Source organism: Rutilus rutilus, assembly GCF_951802725.1.
Source record: "Rutilus rutilus genome assembly, chromosome: 4".
In the NCBI taxonomy this organism is placed as follows: Eukaryota; Metazoa; Chordata; class Actinopteri; order Cypriniformes; family Leuciscidae; genus Rutilus; species Rutilus rutilus.
This window is the reverse complement of record NC_140212.1, coordinates 385,313-411,031: the sequence shown is the minus strand read 5'-3', so window position 1 is coordinate 411,031 and position 25,719 is coordinate 385,313. Positions and strand designations below refer to the sequence as shown.

General features: G+C 36.8%; 1 protein-coding gene across 1 annotated transcript in view; it reads left to right on the top strand.

The window, feature by feature from the left end:
• Nucleotides 1–25,719, top strand: part of lrig3 (leucine-rich repeats and immunoglobulin-like domains 3) — a 43,645-nt gene that overhangs the window by 12,636 nt on the left and 5,290 nt on the right. Inside the window, exons 4-15 of the mRNA XM_084407417.1 lie at nucleotides 9,426–9,560; nucleotides 10,012–10,155; nucleotides 10,813–10,956; nucleotides 13,032–13,175; nucleotides 13,780–13,923; nucleotides 19,086–19,166; nucleotides 19,710–19,781; nucleotides 19,864–19,935; nucleotides 20,367–20,530; nucleotides 24,252–24,599; nucleotides 25,151–25,432; nucleotides 25,615–25,719. The exon at nucleotides 25,615–25,719 is cut by the window's right edge and continues 360 nt beyond it. Of these exons, the coding sequence (XP_084263543.1) occupies nucleotides 9,426–9,560; nucleotides 10,012–10,155; nucleotides 10,813–10,956; nucleotides 13,032–13,175; nucleotides 13,780–13,923; nucleotides 19,086–19,166; nucleotides 19,710–19,781; nucleotides 19,864–19,935; nucleotides 20,367–20,530; nucleotides 24,252–24,599; nucleotides 25,151–25,432; nucleotides 25,615–25,719 (1,835 nt within the window). The remainder of the gene's footprint in view (nucleotides 1–9,425; nucleotides 9,561–10,011; nucleotides 10,156–10,812; nucleotides 10,957–13,031; nucleotides 13,176–13,779; nucleotides 13,924–19,085; nucleotides 19,167–19,709; nucleotides 19,782–19,863; nucleotides 19,936–20,366; nucleotides 20,531–24,251; nucleotides 24,600–25,150; nucleotides 25,433–25,614) is intronic.

Here is a 25,719-nt window from a genome sequence, read left to right as displayed (position 1 = left end):
GGAGCTTCATCTGAGTGTTAAATACAACACCGTCCAGAAACATCCCCTCCCTCAGCTGGTGTTTAGTCTAGTGGCACGTTTAATGACGCTGGACAGATCTCATGTTGGCTTGACACAACTTTGTCTGAAGATTGAGGTAGATGAGCGGTTGCTAGGGCCTGAAGATCGAGATAGATGAGCGGTTGCTAGGGTCTGAAGATTGAGATAGATGAGCGGTTGCTAGGGTCTGAAGATTGAGATAGATGAGCGGTTGCTAGGGCCTGAAGATCGAGATAGATGAGCGGTTGCTAGGCTGTTGAAACATGCATTTCGAATTGAATCCAAAAAGCTGAGTCCTTCAGTCTGACGGTCGAGTTTTCCAGCTAATTCCTCACGAGCATTGGCTTCATACGGCACTTAAACTGTTCAAGGCCATAAATTCCTGTGAAATGGTTGGATTAATTGTGGCGTTGGCGAGCGAATGACTCCCAGCTGTGGAGCCGGTGCCGTGTGTTTGCTCTGGGCTGGAGGGTCAAGCACGAGCGACGCTCAGTCTGAGAGAGTGTTTGAGTAAGAGCTCTTCCAGACCCGTGCGCTCTGCAGTCGCTGCTACACTGCGCTCGATGTGTTACTGCGGCTCACACTGGAGAACGCGTCACAACCAAGTAAAGATGCTGTTTTTTAGGTTTAGAATATATACAAAATAATTATACACAGTACACACTCATATACTATGTAAACACAAACTTTGTCGCACAGCCCTAGTGTTTATCACATTTTACAGTGACTTCAGTGTCACTCGTCCAATCAAATTAGAGCCTGTCGAGCTGCACGATATATCGTTAAAAGATGCCGATCATGTGATCAATGATTCGCCTGTGTCTATTAAACCTTTGACGAGTACGATGACAGCGGACTTTCAGATCTGCGTTCTGACCCAGTGTTTCATAGCTTCATAAACGGTCTTTTCAACCACATGTTATTGTTATTTCTGTCACAACTATTCAGATTATCATGCAAGTACTTTGATGAAAGTTTGTAGTTCAAATATAAACACCGATGTCTACGCTAGCAATCAAAATAACGCAAAGTCTGAAAGAAACTTGATGCTTAAAATAACGATTGTATCAGTTACATCGTTACACCAGTAGGTGGCGACACGTGACTGCTAAAAAATTTGTTTGTCATTGAATCATTAATTCAAGAGATTCTTTTAAAAACACTGATTCATCCAGTAATGAAACAAGTGAGTCATTGAATCATTCACTGAAGAGATTCTTTCAAAAACACTGATTCATCCAGTAATGAAACAAGTGAGTCATTGAATCATTCACTCAAGAGATTTTCAAAAACACTGATTCATCCAGTAATGAAACAAGTGAGTCATTGAATCATTCACTCAAGAGATTTTCAAAAACACTGATTCATCCAGTAATGAAACAAGTGAGTCATTGAATCATTCACTCAAGAGATTCTTTCAAAAACACTGATTCATCCAGTAATGAAACAAGTGAGTCATTGATTCATTCACTCAAGAGATTCTTTCAAAAACACTGATTCATCCAGTAATGAAACAAGTGAGTCATTGAATCAATCACTCAAGAGATTCTTTCAAAAACACTGATTCATCCAGTAATGAAACAAGTGAGTCATTGAATCATTCACTCAAGAGATTCTTTAAAAAACACTGATTCATCCAGTAATGAAACAAGTGAGTCATTGATTCATTTACTCAAGAGATTCTTTAAAAAACACTGATTCATCCAGTTATGAAACAAGTGAGTCATTGAATCATTCACTTAAGAGATTCTTTCAAAAACACTGATTCATCCAGTAATGAAACAAGTGAGTCATTGAATCATTCACTTAAGAGATTCTTTCAAAAACACTGATTCATCCATTAATGAAACAAGTGAGTCACTGAATCATTCACTCAAGAGATTTTCAAAAACACTGATTCATCCAGTAATGAAACAAGTGAGTCATTGAATCATTCACTCAAGAGATTCTTTCAAAAACACTGATTCATCCAGTAATGAAACAAGTGAGTCATTGATTCATTCACTCAAGAGATTCTTTCAAAAACACTGATTCATCCAGTAATGAAACAAGTGAGTCATTGAATCAATCACTCAAGAGATTCTTTCAAAAACACTGATTCATCCAGTAATGAAACAAGTGAGTCATTGAATCATTTACTCAAGAGATTCTTTCAAAAACACTGATTCATCCAGTAATGAAACAAGTGAGTCATTGAATCATTCACTCAAGAGATTCTTTCAAAAACACTGATTCATCCAGTAATGAAACAAGTGAGTCATTGAATCATTCACTTAAGAGATTATTTCAAAAACACTGATTCATCCAGTAATGAAACAAGTGAGTCATTGAATCATTCACTCAAGAGATTATTTCAAAAACACTGATTCATCCAGTAATGAAACAAGTGAGTCATTGAATCATTCACTTAAGAGATTATTTCAAAAACACTGATTCATCCAGTAATGAAACAAGTGAGTCATTGAATCATTCACTCAAGAGATTCTTTCAAAAACACGGATTCATCCAGTAATGAAACAAGTGAGTCATTGAATCATTCACTCAAGAGATTCTTTCAAAAACACTGATTCATCCAGTAATGAAACAAGTGAGTCATTGAATCATTCACTCAAAAGATTCTTTCAAAAACACTGATTCATCCAGTAATGAAACAAGTGCGTCATTGAATCATTCACTCATTCAATCATTCATTCATCCAGTAATGAGTCATGAGTGAGTCATTGAATCATTCACGTATTAGTTCAGATTAATTAAAACATTTTAAATAGACTGCAGCAATTAACATTTTGTCAGAACCTCTAGTAAATTACATGGTATTTTTAGTTCTCTGTTCAGAATCGTGATCTCAATTTAAACAAAATAAATCGTGACTCTTAATTTGTCCAAAATCGTGCCGCTTTAATCGGCCCGTAGTTCTGCTGTTTTCATCTCAAGTGTGTCATGTGACGTAAGACTGATTCATTTGCTGTGAATAATCAGATCTCAACTTTCAAACAAAAAGTGAAAATGAGACGCATATTTCTGCTTGGATTAAAGCGTCTGCTAAATGCATACATGTAAATATAAATCTTATGTTTGTAAAGTATTTAATGGTCTGAATTATCTAACAATAGTCATGATCATATGGTTATTAAAAACACAATCCATTGAATTTCTCAACTGAATATAGTTAGTTCAGACAGTTTAGTGTAGTTTAGTGTAGTTTTTTTTTTTGTTGAAGTTTAAGCTCTTTTAGTCTATTTTAAGTTTTTTTTAAGTTTAATTTAAGCTTTTCTAAGTATAGTTTCTTAGACTAATTTAAGCTCTTTTAATGTACTTTAAGATCTTTTAGTCTAGTTGAAGCTTTTTAGACTATTTTGAAGTCTAGTTTAAGTTTTTTTTTACACTAATTTAAGATCTTTTAGTCTAGCTTTAGCTCTTTTTGTTTGGTTCAAGCTCTTTTAGTCTAGATCAGGCTCTTTTAGTCTAGTTGAAGCTTTTTAGACTATTTTGAAGTCTAATTTAAGGTTTTTTTTACACTAATTTAAGCTCTTTTAGTCTAGCTTTAGCTCTTTTTGTTTGGTTCAAGCTCTTTTAGTCTAGATCAAGCTCTTTTAGTCTAGATCAAGCTCTTTTAGTCTAGTCGAAGCTTTTTAGACTATTTTGAAGTCTAGTTTAAGTTTTTTTTTACACTAATTTAAGATCTTTTAGTCTAGCTTTAGCTGTTTTTGTTTGGTTCAAGCTCTTTTTTAGACTTTTTTAGATTATCTGACAAATACTCATCAGGACCACTTGGAAATCTCAACTATGATGATGTTAAAAGATGAGTTCGATCCGCTCAGCTCAGATTGAGGACGGTTCGTTCGCTCATTAATGTAAAGCAGCGGGATCTTTACAGCATGAGGAAAATATGTTGAAATTGAGTTGGTTAATGTGTTTCAGACCTTGTGTGTGTGTGTGTGTGTGTGTGTGTGTGTGTGTGTGTGTCTCTTCTCTGCTCATCTCAGAGCCAACTTGACTTTTTTCCCTTCAGTCTCATCTGCCAGAAACACACACACACACACACACACACACACACACACACACACACAGAGTGGAAAGTGTCTGTATTGTGAAATTCAGCAAGCGTCTAATAACCCTCATAATGTGCTGACGTGCCAAACATTCGCAGTGTTGCTTTCTCAATCGACTTTGTTTGGAAAAGTTCTCCATATATGTCAGGAATATGTTTGTGCCGAGGATCTGGCGTCCAGCTCGCGGCTCTAAAAATACCCCGTCCAGACTCTGGCGCTGATTAAACTAACGGCGTGTAACAACCTTATTTGCTGAAAATTGCTTGAACAAATTTGAGTTGTGCGGCAGAGAGACACAATGAGCCACTTGTTTGTGTGAACGCTGAGGAGGAGGGGGAGATGACACACACACACACACACACACACACTCTCTCAGCAGATGTTAAAGAGAGATGTGTCTGGTTATTTTATGGCTGTTCTGTCATGAGGAATTACAGCGAGGTAATAAACAGGAACTAGGATTGAGAATCTTAATGCAAACAGGCTTATTTTCCCACTAACGTAACAAACTTCCATCGGTGGCATTCCTTGTTTTCCATCGGATGCTTGATTCACACGTCCGTCTCTGGAGAGGGATCTGCTCCGGCACGTCCCGTGTCTTTATCTCTCTCGCTCTCTCGCTCTCTCAACACCTTCGACTCGTTCCCCCGTCACCTCACAAAAGCACAGATTTCCCATCATGCCTCTGTGTGCCTTGTGTGTTTCACTGAGGGCTTTTCTTAAACAAGAACGAGGAATCTTAGAGGTTTAGATTTATGGCTTGAGCTGAAGAGGAGAAACTGAGAAAGTTACACTACCAGGCAAACGCTCTGGATCGGTCAGATTCTTTGTTTTTAAAAGAAGTCTCTTCTGCTCGCCAACGCTGCGTTTATTGGATTATAAATACAAAAAAAGACAGTAATATTGTTAAGTATTATTATAATGTATATCATCTGTTTTCTATGTGAAGATACAGTAAAGTGTCATTTACTCCTGTGATCAAAGCTGAATGTTCAGCATCATTACTCCAGTCTTCAGTGTCACATGATCCTTCACAAATCACTCTAATATGAGGATTTGATGATCAACAAACATTTATGATTATTATCAGTGTTGAAAACATTTTAACACTTTTATTTCAGGATTCTTTGATGAATAGAAAGTTCAAAAGAACAGCATTTATCTGAAATAAAAAGCTTTTGTAACATTAAACACTACCGGTCAACAGTTTGGGGTCAGTAAGATTTTTTTATTTATTTTTCAATATAAATCAATACTTTTATTCATCAAGGATTAATTAAATTGATCAAAAGGTACAGTTAAGACATGTATAATGTTACAAACGATTCTATTTCAAATAAATATAAGAAGTACACAACTGTTTTCAACACTGATAATAATAATGAATGTGTCATCAGATCCTCATATTAGAGTGATTTGTGAAGGATCATGTGACACTGAAGACTGGAGTAATGATGCTGAACATTCAGCTTTGATCACAGGAAATAATTACATTTTAAAATATATTAAAATCAGGGCTCTGAACCGGTTCAAGGAACGAAAACGAAAACCGGAAACAAACGAAATTTTAACAGGAACAAAAACGAAAACGAAAACAAAATCAATTTTAATCGTTCTGAACAGAAACGTTTATTTAAAATGACTATTAACCGGTTAATAACGTTATTTTATCGTTCTCTTTAATATTTTAATTTGCCATTGACCAATCATGAATTTAGTCAAAGCGTGACGTTGACGCATTAACGAGTGACGTTGACGAGTGAAATGCCCGCGCAGCAGTCATCGGCAGACAATCTCTTCGGCATAGGCTATTCAAGAGAAGCACACCTTAAGAGGAGTGAGTGTACTTTTAAGTCTACTGGGCAAGTGTTGCTCTCACTAACCCAGATTTGTACAAACTTGCTATGAATGTAATTGCACTACCGCGCCCGCGGTAACGCAAGTCAGCGTAGATTGCGCATTTTCATGCCTCAAGTAGCCTACATTCTTTCCTCATTGAGTAGGTCTTCAATGAATGCACAGATATTGGAGGACATTATTTTCGTACGTTTAAACAAGCTAGCCTACGGACTTTAAGCTCAAGTAGTTTATGGATTTCGTATAAGTACTAGCAAGTATCGCACATTTTTTCTATAGTCTTTCAGGTAGCCAAAAACAGGACAGGTCAAATGTTTTCTTTATAGACTTTTAATGCTTTGTATTAAAAATAGAAAATGTGTTGTAGTTTTACAATGTTATTGCATTAAATGATTGTGCTTTATTAGCAGACTGAAATTGGTTAACGTTATGTGATGCAAGGATGTGTTGCGCAGTGTTTGCTTTGAAATTAGCAGTTGACGGTGCATTAAAAGAGCAATTATCGTCCAGTTTATATAGGCCTACTTTTTATTCATGTAATTTCTAAAACAATTCGTGTTGCAATATATATATATATATATATATATATATATATATATATATATATATATATATGTATATGTGTGTGTGTGTGTGTGTGTACAAATAATTGTATCACTCTTCTGAAAAGAATTAGGCATAAGAGTGCCAATTTCGATTGTCTAACGGTCCAGTAAAACAGGTCAATATTTTTCCAGCTGTTTATGCTTTGTAATTAATACAGGTATTTCTGTAATGGTTTTAACAATGTTATGAAATAAATGTTCAAGTTTAATTATCATGTGTTATCTTATTTTTGAGTGAAAATTAGTCTTATTTATACATATTGTTTAAAATATAGGCTAAATTAAAATAACGTTATTAACCGGTATTTTATCTAATCAAACCGGTTTCGGAACGGTAATGTTTAACGAGGAACGCAAAAACGGAAACGTTAAAATATTGATTCTGCTCGGAGTGAACCAATTGAATTTTTTTTTCGTTTTTAAGCCCTGATTAAAATAGAAAACAGTTATTTTAAATTGTCATAATATATAACAATATTACTGTTTTTTCTTTTGTTTAATCAAATAAATGCAGCGTCGGTGAGCAGAACAGCAAAACAAAAATGTTTTTGACTGGTAGTGTGTCTGTGGTGTTTTCAGTGTGTTTATCTGCACAGGTTTCTAGGATCACACGTCATGTGATGAGCTGTTGCATTACGCTCAGCTTCACCTGCATGAAGGCACATCTGGAGGTTTAGACCTGCGATCCAGGGAATGTTTTCACACAAAGGCGTCTCTGTGCCGCTGGTGTTGCTCACACAAGCAGCTCCTGCACTGCAATTTAGGAGGCGTTCGTCTCGGGAGATTACTGTGCTCGTCAGCGCCGCTCTCACTGAGCCAATGGGCTTCATCATCCGCGTAATTGACAGGGGGTTTGTGTTTAAATACCTTGTTTAGTAATTACCTTATAAACCAAATAACACTCTTCTAAACCCAAGGGCAGTTGTGAGCTGTTGTGTTCTTGAAGATTAGTTTAGGCACTTTCAGACTAGTTTAAGCTTTTTTTAGGCTCATTTATGTTCTTTTTAAGCACTTTTAAGACTAGTTTAAACTTTAAGTCTTGTTTAAGCTCTTTTCAGACTAGTTTAAGCTTTTTAAAATTAGTTCAAGCTCTTTCAGACTAGTTTAAGCTTTTTAAAACTAGTTCAAGCTTTTTAAAGCTAGTTTAAGCTCTTTCAGACTAGTTTAAGCTCTTTTCAGACTAGTTTAAGCTTTTTAAAACTAGTTTAAGCTTTTTAAAACTAATTTAAGCTCTTTCAGACTAGTTTAAGCTCTTTCAGACTAGTTTAAGCTTTTTAAAACTAGTTCAAGCTTTTTAAAGCTAGTTTAAGCTCTTTCAGACTAGTTTAAGCTCTTTCAGACTAGTTTAAGCTCTTTTCAGACTAGTTTAAGCTTTTTAAAACTAGTTCAAGCTTTTTAAAACTAGTTCAAGCTCTTTCAGACTAGTTTAAGCTCTTTTCAGACTAGTTTAAGCTTTTTAAAACTAGTTCAAGCTTTTTAAAACTAGTTTAAGCTCTTTCAGACTAGTTTAAACTCTTTCAGACTAGTTTAAGCTTTTTAAAACTAGTTCAAGCTTTTTAAAACTAGTTTAAGCTTTTTAAAACTAGTTCAAGCTTTTTAAAACTAGTTTAAGCTCTTTCAGACTAGTTTAAGCTCTTTCAGACTAGTTTAAGCTTTTTAAAACTAGTTCAAGCTTTTTAAAACTAGTTTAAGCTCTTTCAGACTAGTTTAAGCTTTTTAAAACTAGTTCAAGCTTTTTAAAACTAGTTTAAGCTCTTTCAGACTAGTTTAAACTCTTTCAGACTAGTTTAAAGCCTGTGCAGTGTGTGATTTTTAGCGGCATCTAGTGGTGAGATTTGCGAATTGCAATCGGTCAATAATTCGCGGCCTTTCCTTGAAATTTCAAACTCGAATGAGAGGCTACGGTGGCCGACGTAGGAAGCCGCGTCTTTTTCTGCTGCTTCTCATTCAAGTTAGTGATGAAACGCGTCTGTCTGTTCGCTGTCGGCTACGGTAGAAACATGACGTCACGATATGTCGACCTTCATAGAAGGGGTGGCCGCGGTTATGTACATATAAATGACTCATTCTAAGGTAATAAAAACATAACGGTTCATTAAGTAAGGTCTTTATACACCACTGAAAACATAGTTATGGATCTTATATTGCATTTCTGTCAATAGATCCTCAGAAATATCACACATTGCACCTTTAAGCTTTTTAAAACTAGTTCAAGCTTTTTAAAACTAGTTTAAGCTTTTTAAAACTAGTTCAAGCTTTTTAAAACTAGTTTAAGCTCTTTCAGACTAGTTTAAGCTCTTTTCAGACTAGTTTAAGCTTTTTAAAACTAGTTCAAGCTCTTTTCAGACTAGTTTAAGCTTTTTTTAGGCTTATTTATGTTCGTATAGACTAGTTTAAGCTCTTTTCAGACTAGTTTAAGCTTTTTTTAGGCTCGTATATGTTCTTTTTAAGCACTTTTAAGACTAGTTTAAACTTTAAGTCTTGTTTAAGCTCTTTTTAGTCTAGTTGAATTTTTTAAAAACTAGTTCAAGCTCTTTCAGACTAGTTTAAGTTCTTATATAGCTGTATTACTGATGCCTTAACATTTTTCCCTTTGTCAGGTTTTAAGAAGGCATTCTTCAGTGTCATGATCGACCCAAACCATCATCAGATAACAGTCTTTCACTGAGGGAATGAGCTTCATCATCCGCGTAATTGCCAGGGTTTTTTTGTGTTTATGTTTAAATACCTTGTTAGTAATTGTATTATAAACCAAATAACACTCTTCTAAACCCAAGGGCAGTTGTGAGCTGTTGTGAGGCGTTCTGACATCAGACGTCATTTAAGAAACACTGAAATCTGCTTTCTGAAATGCCTTTCTTTCTGTTTTCAGAGCAAACAACAAGATCTCGAGGATCACGTCGGATCGGCTCGGTTCGCTGGTCGCGCTGGAGACGCTGGACCTTAGCAACAACAATATTATGGAGGTTCGGGCCGGGGCTTTTCCTCCACTTCCTCTGAAAAACCTGTGAGTCCTCCTGCTGCTCTGAGCTGACCCACTTTCCAGAAGCCTGACGAGTCTCACGCTCCAACACTGTCTGAATGCTAACCCTCAGCTTTTAGACTAGTTTAAGCTCTTTTAATACTAGATGAAGCTTTTTTTAGACTAGTTTAAGGTCATTTATGTTCTTTTAGACTAGTTTAAGCACTTTCAGACTTTCAGACTAGTTTAAGCACTTTCAGACTAGTTTAAGCACTTTTTAGTCTAGTTTAAGCACTTTCAGACTAGTTTAAGCACTTTTTAGTCTAGTTTAAGCTCTTTCAGACTAGTTTAAGTTCTTACATAGCTGATTCCAAAAAGACTGAGAACAGAAGTAGTTTATTATCTATAGCTAAAGTACGGCTATAGATTAAGTACGGCTTCGGTGAATTGGCTTGTCAGCATGTTGTGAATCTGTGTTTGAATCGTGTGTTTGCAGGTTGATGAATAACAACCGTATCTCCACGCTGGAGCACGGCTGCTTCAGTAACCTGTCCAACTCACTGCTGGTGTTAAAACTCAACAAGAACCGGCTGAGCTCCATCCCGCCCAAGATCTTCCTGCTCCCGCACCTGCAGACCCTGTAGGTGAACTCACACACACACACACACACACACACACACACTCGCTCACCAGAGGGCATCTCACACACACACACTCGCTCACCAGAGGGCATCTCACACACACCACATATCCCTCTGAACACCAGAGGGCATCTCTCACACACACACACACGCCAAATATGCCCCGCCGCAAAAGTACGATAACACACATCATTCCAGGAAACCCCTATCGCTGTATCTGAATGAACAGAAGATTGAAACGCTTTGATTAAACATGAGTAATAAACACACGACTGCCTTATTCTGTGTCAGAAGCTCATCATCTCACAGGAGGAGCTCAGCGGTCCTCATGAAGCGTTTGGAGTAAATGCATGTTATTAAATGTCGTCTTTTGTTGGACAAGAGGTTCATAAATGCTTCTCATGTCTGGAAAGATGTTTGACGCGTGTTGCTTTTTCAAATGCACGTTATAAGCGACTCGAACTCAGTGCTTTCAGAGTGAGCCGCGTTTACTGAGCCGTACGTCACTGACAAGCTGCACATCACTAATGATCACAGCATCTGCCATTTCATCATCGAGATAAGCCAAATCGGTTTAAGTGTGATTTCATGTGACTCTTGTGTGTGAGATCGACAGAGCTGTTCTTGACTCGTGTGTGTGTGTGTGTGATTGACAGAGAGCTGAGCAGGAACCGTGTTCGGCGTATCGAGGGTCTGGCGTTTCACGGACTCCACGGCCTTCGCTCGCTGAAGATCCAGAGGAACGGCATCACACGCCTCATGGACGGGGCCTTCTGGGGTCTCAACAACATGGAAGTGCTGTGAGTGAAGTCCTGCTCTCATGCTTTATCTCATGTGTGTGTGATGGGTAGGTTTAGGGGTCGGGTTAGTGTGTGTGTGTGTGTGTGTGTGTGTGTGTGTGTGTGTGAGATGGGTAGGTTTAGGGGTCGGGTTACAGACCTGCCAACCTGTACGCATTTTGCGTAGCGGATACGCATTTTGACTTCAAAGTACGCTGGTACGATTTGTTAGTCTAAACTACGCAAAAACCTGGTGACGCCTCTGCACGCGCAGTCCTCAAATCAAGCAACAGCAAAAGATGAAGAGTTCGACCAATAATAGCGCTGGATTCATTCCCCAAATAGCAAGCGGGGATGATTGACAGATGCGTAAGGCCTATCATTAAAAAGAGACTGAAAATCGACACCAATAAAGAATCCCGCTCGATCCGCCTTCACTCCCGCGGCCGCCGTCTGATGTCATAAGCGAGGACAGTACAGTAGTCACTGTAGCCTACATCTGACTCCTGAAGGTAAACGGGCTGGGCTGGGCTCGATATGGAAAGTTGAAATATTGTACTGAGTTAACCTAATCATATGGATTCGATGATCACACGGATTGCATGGATTATCTTAAAATACTCCGTTCTTCATGGTCACTCAGAAAAGAGGAAGACATCATTCAGCCATGCAAATAATAAAATGCTCAAGAAATGCTGAACAATAAATCTTAATAAACTTGAAATCACTATGGCTTAACGTTAGTGATTATGAAAGTGATGTGATATTACGGATAAGCGCGAGTCTGGAGAAACAGGCGTTTATTAATTAATTCTCAGTGCTAAGAACCGTAGCCTTCATGTGTTACGTTATTATGTTAATAATAACTAAAGTACCTAATTATGTTATTTATTTTGTATGAAAACTAGCGCGTTATGGATTAAAAAGTAGGCTACCGTTGTATCAGTGCTGCGCGAGCTCAAACACGGACGCGCGCACAAAGAGAGAGAAGTAGCCTAATTGTAAAATTAAATTTGACGGGCTAAGTTTAAATTTTGTTCTTGCTCGTTTTTGTTTTTTGTTTTTTTTTCTGTCAAAATGCCAGAAAGCATTTTGTATTATCCATCCTTGTTTTTAAAATTCGTTAAATGACGAACGTTTTACTGTTAACAGCCCTTATATGTCGGATTCGTCTAACGTTACCGGTATACTTGATATTCTTTTTAGAATAAGTGATTCGTTATGCTATTATTGGACTCCTGTCTAATCATTGTCAAATGTTTTCTATAAATATGTTTGTATTGGTAACATTTATTCAGCTAATGCGTGCCCTGTTTAAAATGCGCAATGTTCAAATGCAAAGGCAGCACGTCACAAATAGAAGCCCTTTTCCCTGTGGTATTTAGTATCATATTTGGATATTGGGATAATAAATTAAGTAGCCTATCTTAATTGTAAATTTTTTTTTTTTACAGTTTTATAGGGATTTCTTAATTTGAGACTAGTTGACCAGCACACATTTTATGCAATGCAATATAATGCATGTGTGTCGTCGTCGTCCACAACGGGGTCGGGTTAGTGTGTGTGTGTGTGTGTGAGATGGGTGGGTTTAGGGGTCGGGTTATTGTGTGTGTGTGTGTGTGTGTGTGTGTGTGTGTGAGATGGGTAGGTTTAGGGGTCGGGTTAGTGTGTGTGTGTGTGTGTGTGTGTGTGTGTGTGTGTGTGTGAGATGGGTGGGTTTAGGGGTCGGGTTAGTGTGTGTGTGTGTGTGTGAGATGGGTGGGTTTAGGGGTCGGGTTATTGTGTGTGTGTGTGTGTGTGTGTGTGTGTGTGTGTGTGTGTGTGTGTGTGTGTGTGTGTGTGAGATGGGTAGGTTTAGGGGTCGGGTTAGTGTGTGTGTGTGTGTGTGAGATGGGTGGGTTTAGGGGTCGGGTTAGTGTGTGTGTGTGTGTGTGTGTGTGTGAGATGGGTGGGTTTAGGGGTCGGGTTATTGTGTGTGTGTGTGATGGGTAGCGTTAGTGTAGGGGAACAGAACAGTTTGTACAGTAAAACAACCATTACGCCTGTGGAATGTCCTCACAAGTATAGCTAACCAAACTGTGTGTGTGTGTGAGCAGACAGCTGGAGCACAATAACCTGACGGAGGTGAGTAAAGGCTGGCTCTACGGGCTCCTGACGCTGCAGAAACTACATCTGTCGCACAACACCATCATCCGCATCAGAGCCGACGCGTGGGAGTTCTGCCAGAAACTCTCCGAGCTGTGAGTCACGTGTGTGTGTGTGTCTCTGACCCATCATGCCTGCGCTGGAGTCACGTGTGAGTGTGTGTACGGCTGCGTTGTCGTCATTCTGTTGGATAAATTATCCAGGTTTGTCCATAGACTAGGGGTGTAACGATGCCCTCATGTCACGATACCGAACTCACGATATGATATTATCACGATACTCCAAGAAACATGATAAAAGGTTACAAAAAATTTACTTTTGATTAAAATGCCAAATTTGGTATTACATTGTGTGTGTAAATGAATAGACTTGGACTGGAAACCCAAAGAACAGGACATTAGAGACCCCAGAATGCAAATATTCATGATTCTGAAGCTGAAAATAGAATTATTTTAGATGAATTCTACATCAGTCTAGTTTAAGCTTTTTTAGACATTAGATGTAGAACGTCCGAATCTCATTCATATTACACACATTCATATCATACAGAACATAGTGTTTAGTGCGTTCCAATCCAAGTGTTTCAGACACAGCATGTGACTCAGGTAAAGGCTAAGAGGGATACCTCAGCTCCTTCTTTCATGACGTTAAAACACAACGTTGAATGCTTGACTGATATATGTGTTGTCTGTCTGTCAGTGATCTGAGCTGGAACCAGCTGACCCGTCTGGAGGAAGGCAGTTTCGTCGGACTCAGTGTCCTCGAGCAGCTCCACATCGGAAACAACCGCGTCAGTTTCATCGCCGACGGAGCGTTTCGAGGCCTCGCCAACTTGCAGACGCTGTGAGTCCGACTCCTGGAATACTTTCAACACTTCTATTTTCAGTGAATGAGCTGTCAGTGCAGTTTAGTATTACTCTGTATTAAAGGGATAGTTAACCAAAAAATGAAAATTACCCCATGATTTACTCACCCTCGAGGCATCCTAGGTGTTTATGACATTCTTCTTTCAGACGAATACAATCAGAGTTATATTAAAAAATGTCCTGGCTCTTCCAAGCTTTATAATGGCAGTGAATGACTGTGAAGTCCATAAAAGTGCATTTATCCATTATAAAAGTGCCTCTATCCATCATAAAAGTGCATTTATCCATCATAAAAGTGCATTTATCCATCATAAAAGTGCATCTATCCATCGTAAAAGTGCATCTATCCATCATAAAAGTGCCTCTATCCATCATAAAAGTGCATTTATCCATCATAAAAGTGCATCTATCCATCATAAAAGTGCATCTATCCATTATAAAAGTGCATCCATCCATTATAAAAGTGCATTTATCCATTATAAAAGTGCCTCTATCCATCATAAAAGTGCATCTATCCATTATAAAAGTGCATTTATCCATTATAAAAGTGCCTCTATCCATTATAAAAGTGCATCTATCCATTATAAAAGTGCATTTATCCATTATAAAAGTGCCTCTATCCATCATAAAAGTGCATCTATCCATTATAAAAGTGCATTTATCCATTATAAAAGTGCATCTATCCATTATAAAAGTGCATCTATCCATTATAAAAGTGCATTTATCCATTATAAAAGTGCCTCTATCCATCATAAAAGTGCATTTATCCATCATAAAAGTGCATCTATCCATCATAAAAGTGCATCTATCCATTATAAAAGTGCATCTATCCATTATAAAAGTGCATTTATCCATTATAAAAGTGCCTCTATCCATCATAAAAGTGCATCTATCCATTATAAAAGTGTATTTATCCGTCATAAACGTGCATTTATCCAATATAAAAGTGCATTTATCCACTATAAAAGTGCATCTATCCATCATAAAAGTGCATCTATCCATCATAAAAGTGCATTTATCCATTATAAAAGTGCCTCTATCCATCATAAAAGTGCATCTATCCATTATAAAAGTGCATTTATCCGTCATAAACGTGCATTTATCCAATATAAAAGTGCATTTATCCAATATAAAAGTGCATCTATCCATCATAAAAATGCATTTATGCATCATAAAAGTGCATTTATCCATCATAAAAGTGCATCTATGCATCATAAAAGTGCATTTATCCATTATAAAAGTGCCTCTATCCATCATAAAAGTGCATCTATCCATTATAAAAGTGCATTTATCCATTATAAAAGTGCCTCTATCCATTATAAAAGTGCATCTATCCATTATAAAAGTGCATTTATCCATTATAAAAGTGCCTCTATCCATCATAAAAGTGCATTTATCCATCATAAAAGTGCATCTATCCATCATAAAAGTGCATCTATCCATTATAAAAGTGCATCTATCCATTATAAAAGTGCATTTATCCATTATAAAAGTGCCTCTATCCATCATAAAAGTGCATCTATCCATTATAAAAGTGTATTTATCCGTCATAAACGTGCATTTATCCAATATAAAAGTGCATTTATCCACTATAAAAGTGCATCTATCCATCATAAAAGTGCATCTATCCATCATAAAAGTGCATTTATCCATTATAAAAGTGCCTCTATCCATCATAAAAGTGCATCTATCCATTATAAAAGTGCATTTATCCGTCATAAACGTGCATTTATCCAATATAAAAGTGCATCTATCCATCATAAAAGTGCATTTATGCATCATAAAAGTGCATTTATCCATTATAAAAGTGCCTCTATCCATCATAAAAGTGCATCTATCCATTATAAAAGTGCATTTATCCGTCATAAACGTGCATTTATCCATCATAAACGTGCCTCTATCCATCATAAAAGTGCATCTATCCATTATAAAAGTGCATTTATCCGTCATAAACGTGCATTTATCCAATATAAAAGTGCATCTATCCATCATAAAAGTGAATTTATCCATTATAAAAGTGCCTCTATCCATCATAAAAGTGCATCTATCCATTATAAAAGTGCATTTATCTGTCATAAACGTGCATTTATCCAATATAAAAGTGCATCTATCCATCATAAAAGTGCATTTATCCATTATAAAAGTGCCTCTATCCATCATAAAAGTGCATCTATCCATTATAAAAGTGCATTTATCCGTCATAAACGTGCATTTATCCAATATAAAAGTGCATTTATCCAATATAAAAGTGCATCTATCCATCATAAAAGTGCATCTATGCATCATAAAAGTGCATTTATCCATCATAAAAGTGCATCTATGCATCATAAAAGTGCATTTATCCATTATAAAAGTGCCTCTATCCATCATAAAAGTGCATTTATCCGTCATAAACGTGCATTTATCCATCATAAAAGTGCATCTATCCATCATAAAAGTGCATCTATCCATTATAAAAGTGCATTTATCCGTCATAAACGTGCATTTATCCATCATAAAAGTGCATCTATCCATCATAAAAGTGCATCTATCCATTATAAAAGTGCATCTATCCATCATAAAAGTGCATCTATCCATTATAAAAGTGCATCTATCCATTATAAAAGTGCATTTATCCATTATAAAAGTGCATCTATGCATCATAAAAGTGCATCTATCCATTATAAAAGTGCATTTATCCATTATAAAAGTGCCTCTATCCATCATAAAAGTGCATCTATCCATCATAAAAGTGCATCTATCCATCATAAAAGTGCATCTATCCATTATAAAAGTGCATCTATCCATCATAAAAGTGCATTTATGCATCATAAAAGTGCATTTATCCATCATAAAAGTGCATCTATGCATCATAAAAGTGCATTTATCCATTATAAAAGTGCCTCTATCCATCATAAAAGTGCATCTATCCATTATAAAAGTGCATTTATCCATTATAAAAGTGCATTTATCCATCATAAAAGTGCATCTATCCATTATAAAAGTGCATCTATCCATCATAAAAGTGCATTTATGCATCATAAAAGTGCATTTATCCATCATAAAAGTGCATCTATGCATCATAAAAGTGCATCTATCCATCATAAAAGTGCATCTATCCATCATAAAAGTGCATCTATCCATTATAAAAGTGCATTTATCCATTATAAAAGTGCATTTATCCATTATAAAAGTGCATCTATCCATCATAAAAGTGCATCTATCCATTATAAAAGTGCATTTATCCATTATAAAAGTGCATTTATCCATTATAAAAGTGCATCTATCCATCATAAAAGTGCATCTATCCATCATAAAAGTGCATCTATCCATCATAAAAGTGCATCTATCCATTATAAAAGTGCATTTATCCATTATAAAAGTGCATTTATCCATCATAAAAGTGCATCTATCCATCATAAAAGTGCATCTATCCATTATAAAAGTGCATTTATCCATTATAAAAGTGCATTTATCCATTATAAAAGTGCCTCTATCCATTATAAAAGTGCATCTATCCATTATAAAAGTGCATTTATCCATTATAAAAGTGCATTTATCCATTATAAAAGTGCCTCTATCCATCATAAAAGTGCATCTATCCATTATAAAAGTGCATTTATCCGTCATAAACGTGCATTTATCCAATATAAAAGTGCATTTATCCAATATAAAAGTGCATTTATGCATCATAAAAGTGCATCTATTCATCATAAAAGTGCATTTATCCATTATAAAAGTGCATCTATGCATCATAAAAGTGCATTTATCCATTATAAAAGTGCCTCTATCCATTATAAAAGTGCATCTATCCATTATAAAAGTGCATTTATCCATTATAAAAGTGCATCTATCCATCATAAAAGTGCATTTATCCATTATAAAAGTGCATCTATCCATCATAAAAGTGCATCTATCCATTATAAAAGTGCATTTATCCATTATAAAAGTGCATTTATCCATTATAAAAGTGCATCTATCCATTATAAAAGTGCATTTATCCATTATAAAAGTGCATCTATCCATCATAAAAGTGCATCTATCCATTATAAAAGTGCATTTATCCATTATAAAAGTGCATCTATCCATTATAAAAGTGCATTTATCCATTATAAAAGTGCATCTATCCATCATAAAAGTGCATCTATCCATTATAAAAGTGCATTTATCCATTATAAAAGTGCATTTATCCATTATAAAAGTGCCTCTATCCATTATAAAAGTGCATCTATCCATTATAAAAGTGCATTTATCCATTATAAAAGTGCATTTATCCATTATAAAAGTGCCTCTATCCATCATAAAAGTGCATCTATCCATTATAAAAGTGCATTTATCCGTCATAAACGTGCATTTATCCAATATAAAAGTGCATTTATCCAATATAAAAGTGCATTTATGCATCATAAAAGTGCATCTATTCATCATAAAAGTGCATTTATCCATTATAAAAGTGCATCTATTCATCATAAAAGTGCATTTATCCATTATAAAAGTGCCTCTATCCATTATAAAAGTGCATCTATCCATTATAAAAGTGCATTTATCCATTATAAAAGTGCATTTATCCATTATAAAAGTGCCTCTATCCATCATAAAAGTGCATCTATCCATTATAAAAGTGCATTTATCCGTCATAAACGTGCATTTATCCAATATAAAAGTGCATTTATCCAATATAAAAGTGCATTTATGCATCATAAAAGTGCATCTATTCATCATAAAAGTGCATTTATCCATCATAAAAGTGCATCTATGCATCATAAAAGTGCATCTATCCATTATAAAAGTGCCTCTATCCATCATAAGGATCCACCTAGGATGGCTTGAGGGAGAGTAAATCATGGGTTAAAATGCTCTGGAGAAAACCGTGATGTCATCGTCCAGCTCAAGCAGATCAATAATATTGTTGATATTAAATGTCCCCAACTAAGCAAGCCAAAAGCCAAAGGCGACTAAAGCATGTGTTAGCATGTTACTACCATGAATTAGCATGTTTTAGCACATCGCTAGCATGAATTAGTATGCAGCGAGCCGGTTTCAGCAGGTTTGCTGCGAGCTCATTTTTAGCACGAACACGAGCTCTGGGCGGCTCAATGACTGGTGTTTTCTGGGTGTGGATTTTAACGCTGTGGTTTCCTCTGATTTCTCCCGCTTTAGAGATCTGAAGTGTAACGAGATCTCATGGACCATCGAGGACATGAACGGCCCTTTCTCTGCTCTGGACAATCTGAGGAAGCTGTGAGTGGTTTACAGGATCATGCTAGCTCAGTGGACAGTCAAAACAAACATTATTCAGACACCAGATCTCATTTTTGATAAATGTTTTTACTAGTGTGATCAGGACACTATAGTTCATTTATGTTATGTGAACTGAGACATATTATACCCAAACATTCTTCATCCAGAGACTACCAGTGACGTTTAGGACCGAAACTGATTGGGACACTTTGAGCTGATCATGTTTTGCTGAAGTGTGTTTTCTTTAATTGCTAATGCTCTTTTTACACACAGACTGAACACAATGAAGCATTGCTTGGTGATTGGTTGAGCTAAACTGGTATTATCTAATTGTGTAGTTAAATTGAACAGCTGACAGATATTCAACATAATTCATGTGTGAGACAGTCTAACAGAAGGACGGACAAAACCAGTCAAATATCAACTGAGTTCTGCTAATATTTTATCACCATTTTCTAAACTATAGCGAATAAACTGTGATGATGTGAAGATGTCTGAACACCTCTAGCTTTGACTGTAACGAGTCTTTCTCCTGCTCGTCAGGTTCCTCCAAGGGAATCGCATCCGATCGGTCACCAGGAAGTCTTTCACAGGCCTGGACGTGCTGGAGCAACTGTGAGTCTCTCTCAGATCCTTAATGTCTGATCATGATGATGTGTGTTCGTTTCTAAACGTGTTCTCCATCCTCACATGACAGGGATTTGAGCAACAACGCCATCATGTCGCTGCAGGCCAACGCTTTCTCTCAGATGAAGAAGCTGACGGAGCTGTACGTATCACTCACACATGCACGATTAACCGCACGCGATTGGCAAAGGCTGTGATCATTTCATGCGCAGTGTGTCAGTGCAGTTCTTCAACAGTGTAATTAGATTATTGTACTAATTACTCTCGGTAAAAAGTAATTACTAATTACTTTTTTTTCATTCTAATTCAAATAAATACTATAAAATTGCATGAATTATGCTTAGACTGACAAACAATATCAGAGGACACTGTCTAAGTTATGCATTTCAGAAATGTACATACAAAGTCACAGTTAGCTAAACATGTATTCATTTAAACAATGTAATAATTTAATGCAGAAACAATGAGCTCATTTAAGTCGTGAATGCTTGTTTGTTAACAAATGATTAAGATATTTAGAAAATATAGCATTTTCTAGTTCCTACAGTGATGATTCGTGTGTCGCCCCGTCAGGCTCCTGAACACGTCTAGTCTGCTGTGTGACTGCCAGCTCAAGTGGTTTTCTCCGTGGGTGGCAGAACACGCTTTTCTTCCTCTGGTGAACGCCAGCTGTGCCCATCCACATCTGCTGAAGGGCAGAAGCGTATTCGCCGTCGCCCAGGACGAGTTTGTGTGCGGTGAGTGGGCGAGCGTCACGTGATCGACCCAGTTCAGTCAGGCTCTTTCTTAAAGGAGTAGTTCACTTTCAAATGAAAATTAGCCCATGATTTACTCACCCTGAACTCATCTTAGCTGTATATGACATTCTTCTTTCAGATGAATACAATCAAGAGATATAGAAAAAAATGTCCTGGCTCTTCCAAGCTTTATAATGGCAGTGAATCATAAAAGTGCATCTATTAATCATAAAAGTGCATCTATCCATCATAAAAGTGCATCTATCCATCATAAAAGTGCATCTATTAATCATAAAAGTGCATCTATCCATCATAAAAGTGCATCTATCCATCATAAAAGTGTATCTATTAATCATAAAAGTGCATCTATCCATCATAAAAGTGCATCTATCCATCATAAAAGTGCATCTATCCATCATAAAAGTGCATCTATTAATCATAAAAGTGCATCTATCCATCATAAAAGTGCATCTATTAATCATAAAAGTGCATCTATCCATCATAAAAGTGCATCTATCCATCATAAAAGTGCATCTATCCATCATAAAAGTGCATCTATTAATCATAAAAGTGCATCTATCCATCATAAAAGTGCATCTATCCATCATAAAAGTGCATCTATTAATCATAAAAGTGCATCTATCCATCATAAAAGTGCATCTATTAATCATAAAAGTGCATCTATTAATCATAAAAGTGCATCTATCCATCATAAAAGTGCATCTATTAATCATAAAAGTGCATCTATCCATCATAAAAGTGCATCTATTAATCATAAAAGTGCATCTATTAATCATAAAAGTGCATCTATCCATCATAAAAGTGCATCTATCCATCATAAAAGTGCATCTATTAATCATAAAAGTGCATCTATCCATCATAAAAGTGCATCTATTAATCATAAAAGTGCATCTATTAATCATAAAAGTGCATCTATCCATCATAAAAGTGCATCTATCCATCATAAAAGTGCATCTATCCATCATAAAAGTGCATCTATTAATCATAAAAGTGCATCTATCATCATAAAAGTGCATCTATCCATCATAAAAGTGCATCTATTAATCATAAAAGTGCATCTATCCATCATAAAAGTGCATCTATCCATCATAAAAGTGCATCTATCCATCATAAAAGTGCATCTATCCATCATAAAAGTGCATCTATTAATCATAAAAGTGCATCTATTAATCATAAAAGTGCATCTATCCATCATAAAAGTGCATCCATCCATCATAAAAGTGCATCTATTAATCATAAAAGTGCATCTATCCATCATAAAAGTGCATCTATTAATCATAAAAGTGCATCTATTAATCATAAAAGTGCATCTATTAATCATAAAAGTGCATCTATCCATCATAAAAGTGCATCTATCCATCATAAAAGTGCATCTATTAATCATAAAAGTGCATCTATCCATCATAAAAGTGCATCTATTAATCATAAAAGTGCATCTATTAATCATAAAAGTGCATCTATCCATCATAAAAGTGCATCTATTAATCATAAAAGTGCATCTATTAATCATAAAAGTGCATCTATCCATCATAAAAGTGCATCTATTAATCATAAAAGTGCATCTATCCATCATAAAAGTGCATCTATTAATCATAAAAGTGCATCTATTAATCATAAAAGTGCATCTATCCATCATAAAAGTGCATCTATTAATCATAAAAGTGCATCTATCCATCATAAAAGTGCATCTATTAATCATAAAAGTGCATCTATCCATCATAAAAGTGCATCTTTCCATCATAAAAGTGCATCTTTCCATCATAAAAGTGCATCTATTAATCATAAAAGTGCATCTATCCATCATAAAAGTGCATCTATTAATCATAAAAGTGCATCTATCCATCATAAAAGTGCATCTGTCCATCATAAAAGTGCATCTTTCCATCATAAAAGTGCATCTATCCATCATAAAAGTGCATCTGTCCATCATAAAAGTGCATCTTTCCATCATAAAAGTGCATCTATTAATCATAAAAGTGCATCTGTCCATCATAAAAGTGCATCTGTCCATCATAAGTGCATCTTTCCATCATAAAAGTGCATCTGTCCATCATAAAAGTGCATCTGTCCATCATAAAAGTGCATCTATCCATCATAAAAGTGCATCTATTAATCATAAAAGTGCATCTATCCATCATAAAAGTGCATCTATTAATCATAAAAGTGCATCTGTCCATCATAAAAGTGCATCTGTCCATCATAAAAGTGCATCTTTTAATCATAAAAGTGCATCTATCCATCATAAAAGTGCATCTATCCATCATAAAAGTGCATCTTTCCATCATAAAAGTGCATCTATCCATCATAAAAGTGCATCTATCCATCATAAAAGTGCATCTTTCGATCATAAAAGTGCATCTATCCATCATAAAAGTGCATCTATCCATCATAAAAGTGCATCTATCCATGATAAAAGTGCATCTATCCATCATAAAAGTGCATCTTTCCATCATTAAAGTGCATCTATCCATCATAAAAGTGCATCTTTTAATCATAAAAGTGCATCTATCCATCATAAAAGTGCATCTTTTAATCATAAAAGTGCATCTATCCATCATAAAAGTGCATCTATCCATCATAAAAGTGCATCTATCCATCATAAAAGTGCATCTTTCCATCATAAAAGTGCATCTATCCATCATAAAAGTGCATCTTTCCATCATAAAAGTGCATCTATCCATCATAAAAGTGCATCTATCCATGATAAAAGTGCATCTATCCATCATAAAAGTGCATCTTTCCATCATTAAAGTGCATCTATCCATCATAAAAGTGCATCTTTTAATCATAAAAGTGCATCTATCCATCATAAAAGTGCATCTATCCATCATAAAAGTGCATCTATCCATCATAAAAGTGCATCTTTCCATCATAAAAGTGCATCTATCCATGATAAAAGTGCATCTGTCCATCATAAAAGTGCATCTTTCCATCATTGAAGTGCATCTGTCCATCATAAAAGTGCATCTATCCATCATAAAAATGTATCTATCCATCATAAAAGTGCATCTTTTAATCATAAAAGTGCATCTATACATCATAAAAGTGCATCTTTCCATCATAAAAGTGCATCTATCAATCATAAAAGTGCATCTATCCATCATAAAAGTGCATCTTTCCATCATAAAAATGCATCTATCCATCATAAAAGTGCATCTATCCATGATAAAAGTGCATCTATCCATCATAAAAGTGCATCTATCCATCATAAAAGTGCATCTTTCCATCATAAAAGTGCATCTATCCATCATAAAAGTGCATCTATCCATCATAAAAGTGCATCTATCCATCATAAAGTAAAAGTGCATCTATCCATCATAAAAGTGCATCTATCCATCATAAAAGTGCATCTATCCATCATAAAAGTGCATCTTTCCATCATAAAAGTGCATCTATCCATCATAAAAGTGCATCTATCCATCATAAAAGTGCATCTATCCATCATAAAAGTGCATCTATCCATCATAAAAGTGCATCTTTCCATCATTAAAGTGCATCTTTCCATCATAAAAGTGCATCTGTCCATCATAAAAGTGCATCTATCCATCATTAAAGTGCATGTTTCCATCATAAGGATCCTCCTAGGATGGCTTGAGGGAGAGTAAATCATGGGTTAATTTTCATTTTTAGAGTGAACTACTATAAAGAGGAGCTTTGTGTTCAGGCTCTTGAATCATGTGTGTGGTGTTGTGCGCTGCAGATGATTTCCCCAAACCCCAGATCACGGTTCAGCCCGAGACACAATCCGCCATTAAAGGCACGAACGTGACCTTCGTGTGTTCGGCGGCCAGTTCCAGCGACTCCCCGATGACCTTCGCCTGGAAGAAAGACAACGAGGTCCTGAACGACGCAGAGATCCACAACCAGGCCCACCTGCGGTCTCAGGTCAGCGAGGTCACGGAGGTCACAGAGGTCACGGAGGTCACGGAGTACACCACCACACTACAGCTGAGAACCGTGGACTTCTCCAGCGAGGGCAAATACCAGTGCGTGATCTCCAACCACTTCGGCTCCTCGTACTCCAGCAAAGCCAAGCTGACCGTCAACAGTAAGTCTTCATATCAAGGGGCACTCTTTAAAAGAGAAATTGATAAAAACTGGTTACACCCATAGACTATATAATATGGGTGTAGTGTGTGTGACGTCACCCGTAGTGTTTCTGAGGAGCGTTTTTGAAGCCCAAAGTGGGCGGAGCCGGCGGAACGTCACTCCCAGATAAATGAAAATGTGCAGCGAGGCGGATTAGCTGAGGTGACGCTAACAGACAGCAGACAAACGGCTAGCAGTGATATCAGCGGTAATCCACCTGTCACTCAAGTGGCCACGCCCTTAATTATGCACAACTTTAAGGCTTATTATAATTTAAATTAAATCACCCGCCTCACAGTCGTCATGAAGGGCAAAACTAGCTTTATAGACCAAACCCACTCTTTGCTCCAGACTGTAAACATGTTTTATTCTGCTGTAAAGTTGAGCGTTTTAACATGCGAGTCTATGGGACTGAGTCTCTTCTGCAGCCGGCCTCTAGTGGCCAGTCCATGAACTGCAGTTTAAGTTGGTTTCAAGTGAGACAGGAAGGTTCTGATTTTGTCCCCGTAGTGTTGCCGTACTTCACCAAGATGCCGATGGATCTGACGATCCGCGCGGGAGCTACTGCTCGACTGGAGTGCGCGGCTAGCGGACACCCGTCTCCTCAGATCGCCTGGCAGAAAGATGGAGGCACGGATTTCCCAGCGGCCCGCGAGCGACGGATGCACGTCATGCCGAGAGACGACGTGTTCTTCATGGTGGACGTGAAGACGGAAGACATCGGCGTGTACAGCTGCACGGCCCAGAACACAGCAGGAGCCGTCTCCGCTAACGCTACGCTAACCGTGCTGGGTTAGTCTGCGCATATATCTCCCTTTACAACTAATAATTCTTTATAACTAATCATTCCATTTTTTTTCTAACTATTCTTTCTAACTATTCTTTCTTTCTTGAGTTGTTACCGAATGGAAACATCGATATTGCCGCACCCGTTTACGCCATTTTCATAGAATAACGTCCCGTTCCTCCTCCAGAAACGCCGTCGTTCCTGCGCCCGCTGATGGACCGCTCGGTGGCGACGGGCGAGACCGCGGTTCTGCAGTGTATCGCGGGCGGGAGTCCTGCACCCCGACTCAACT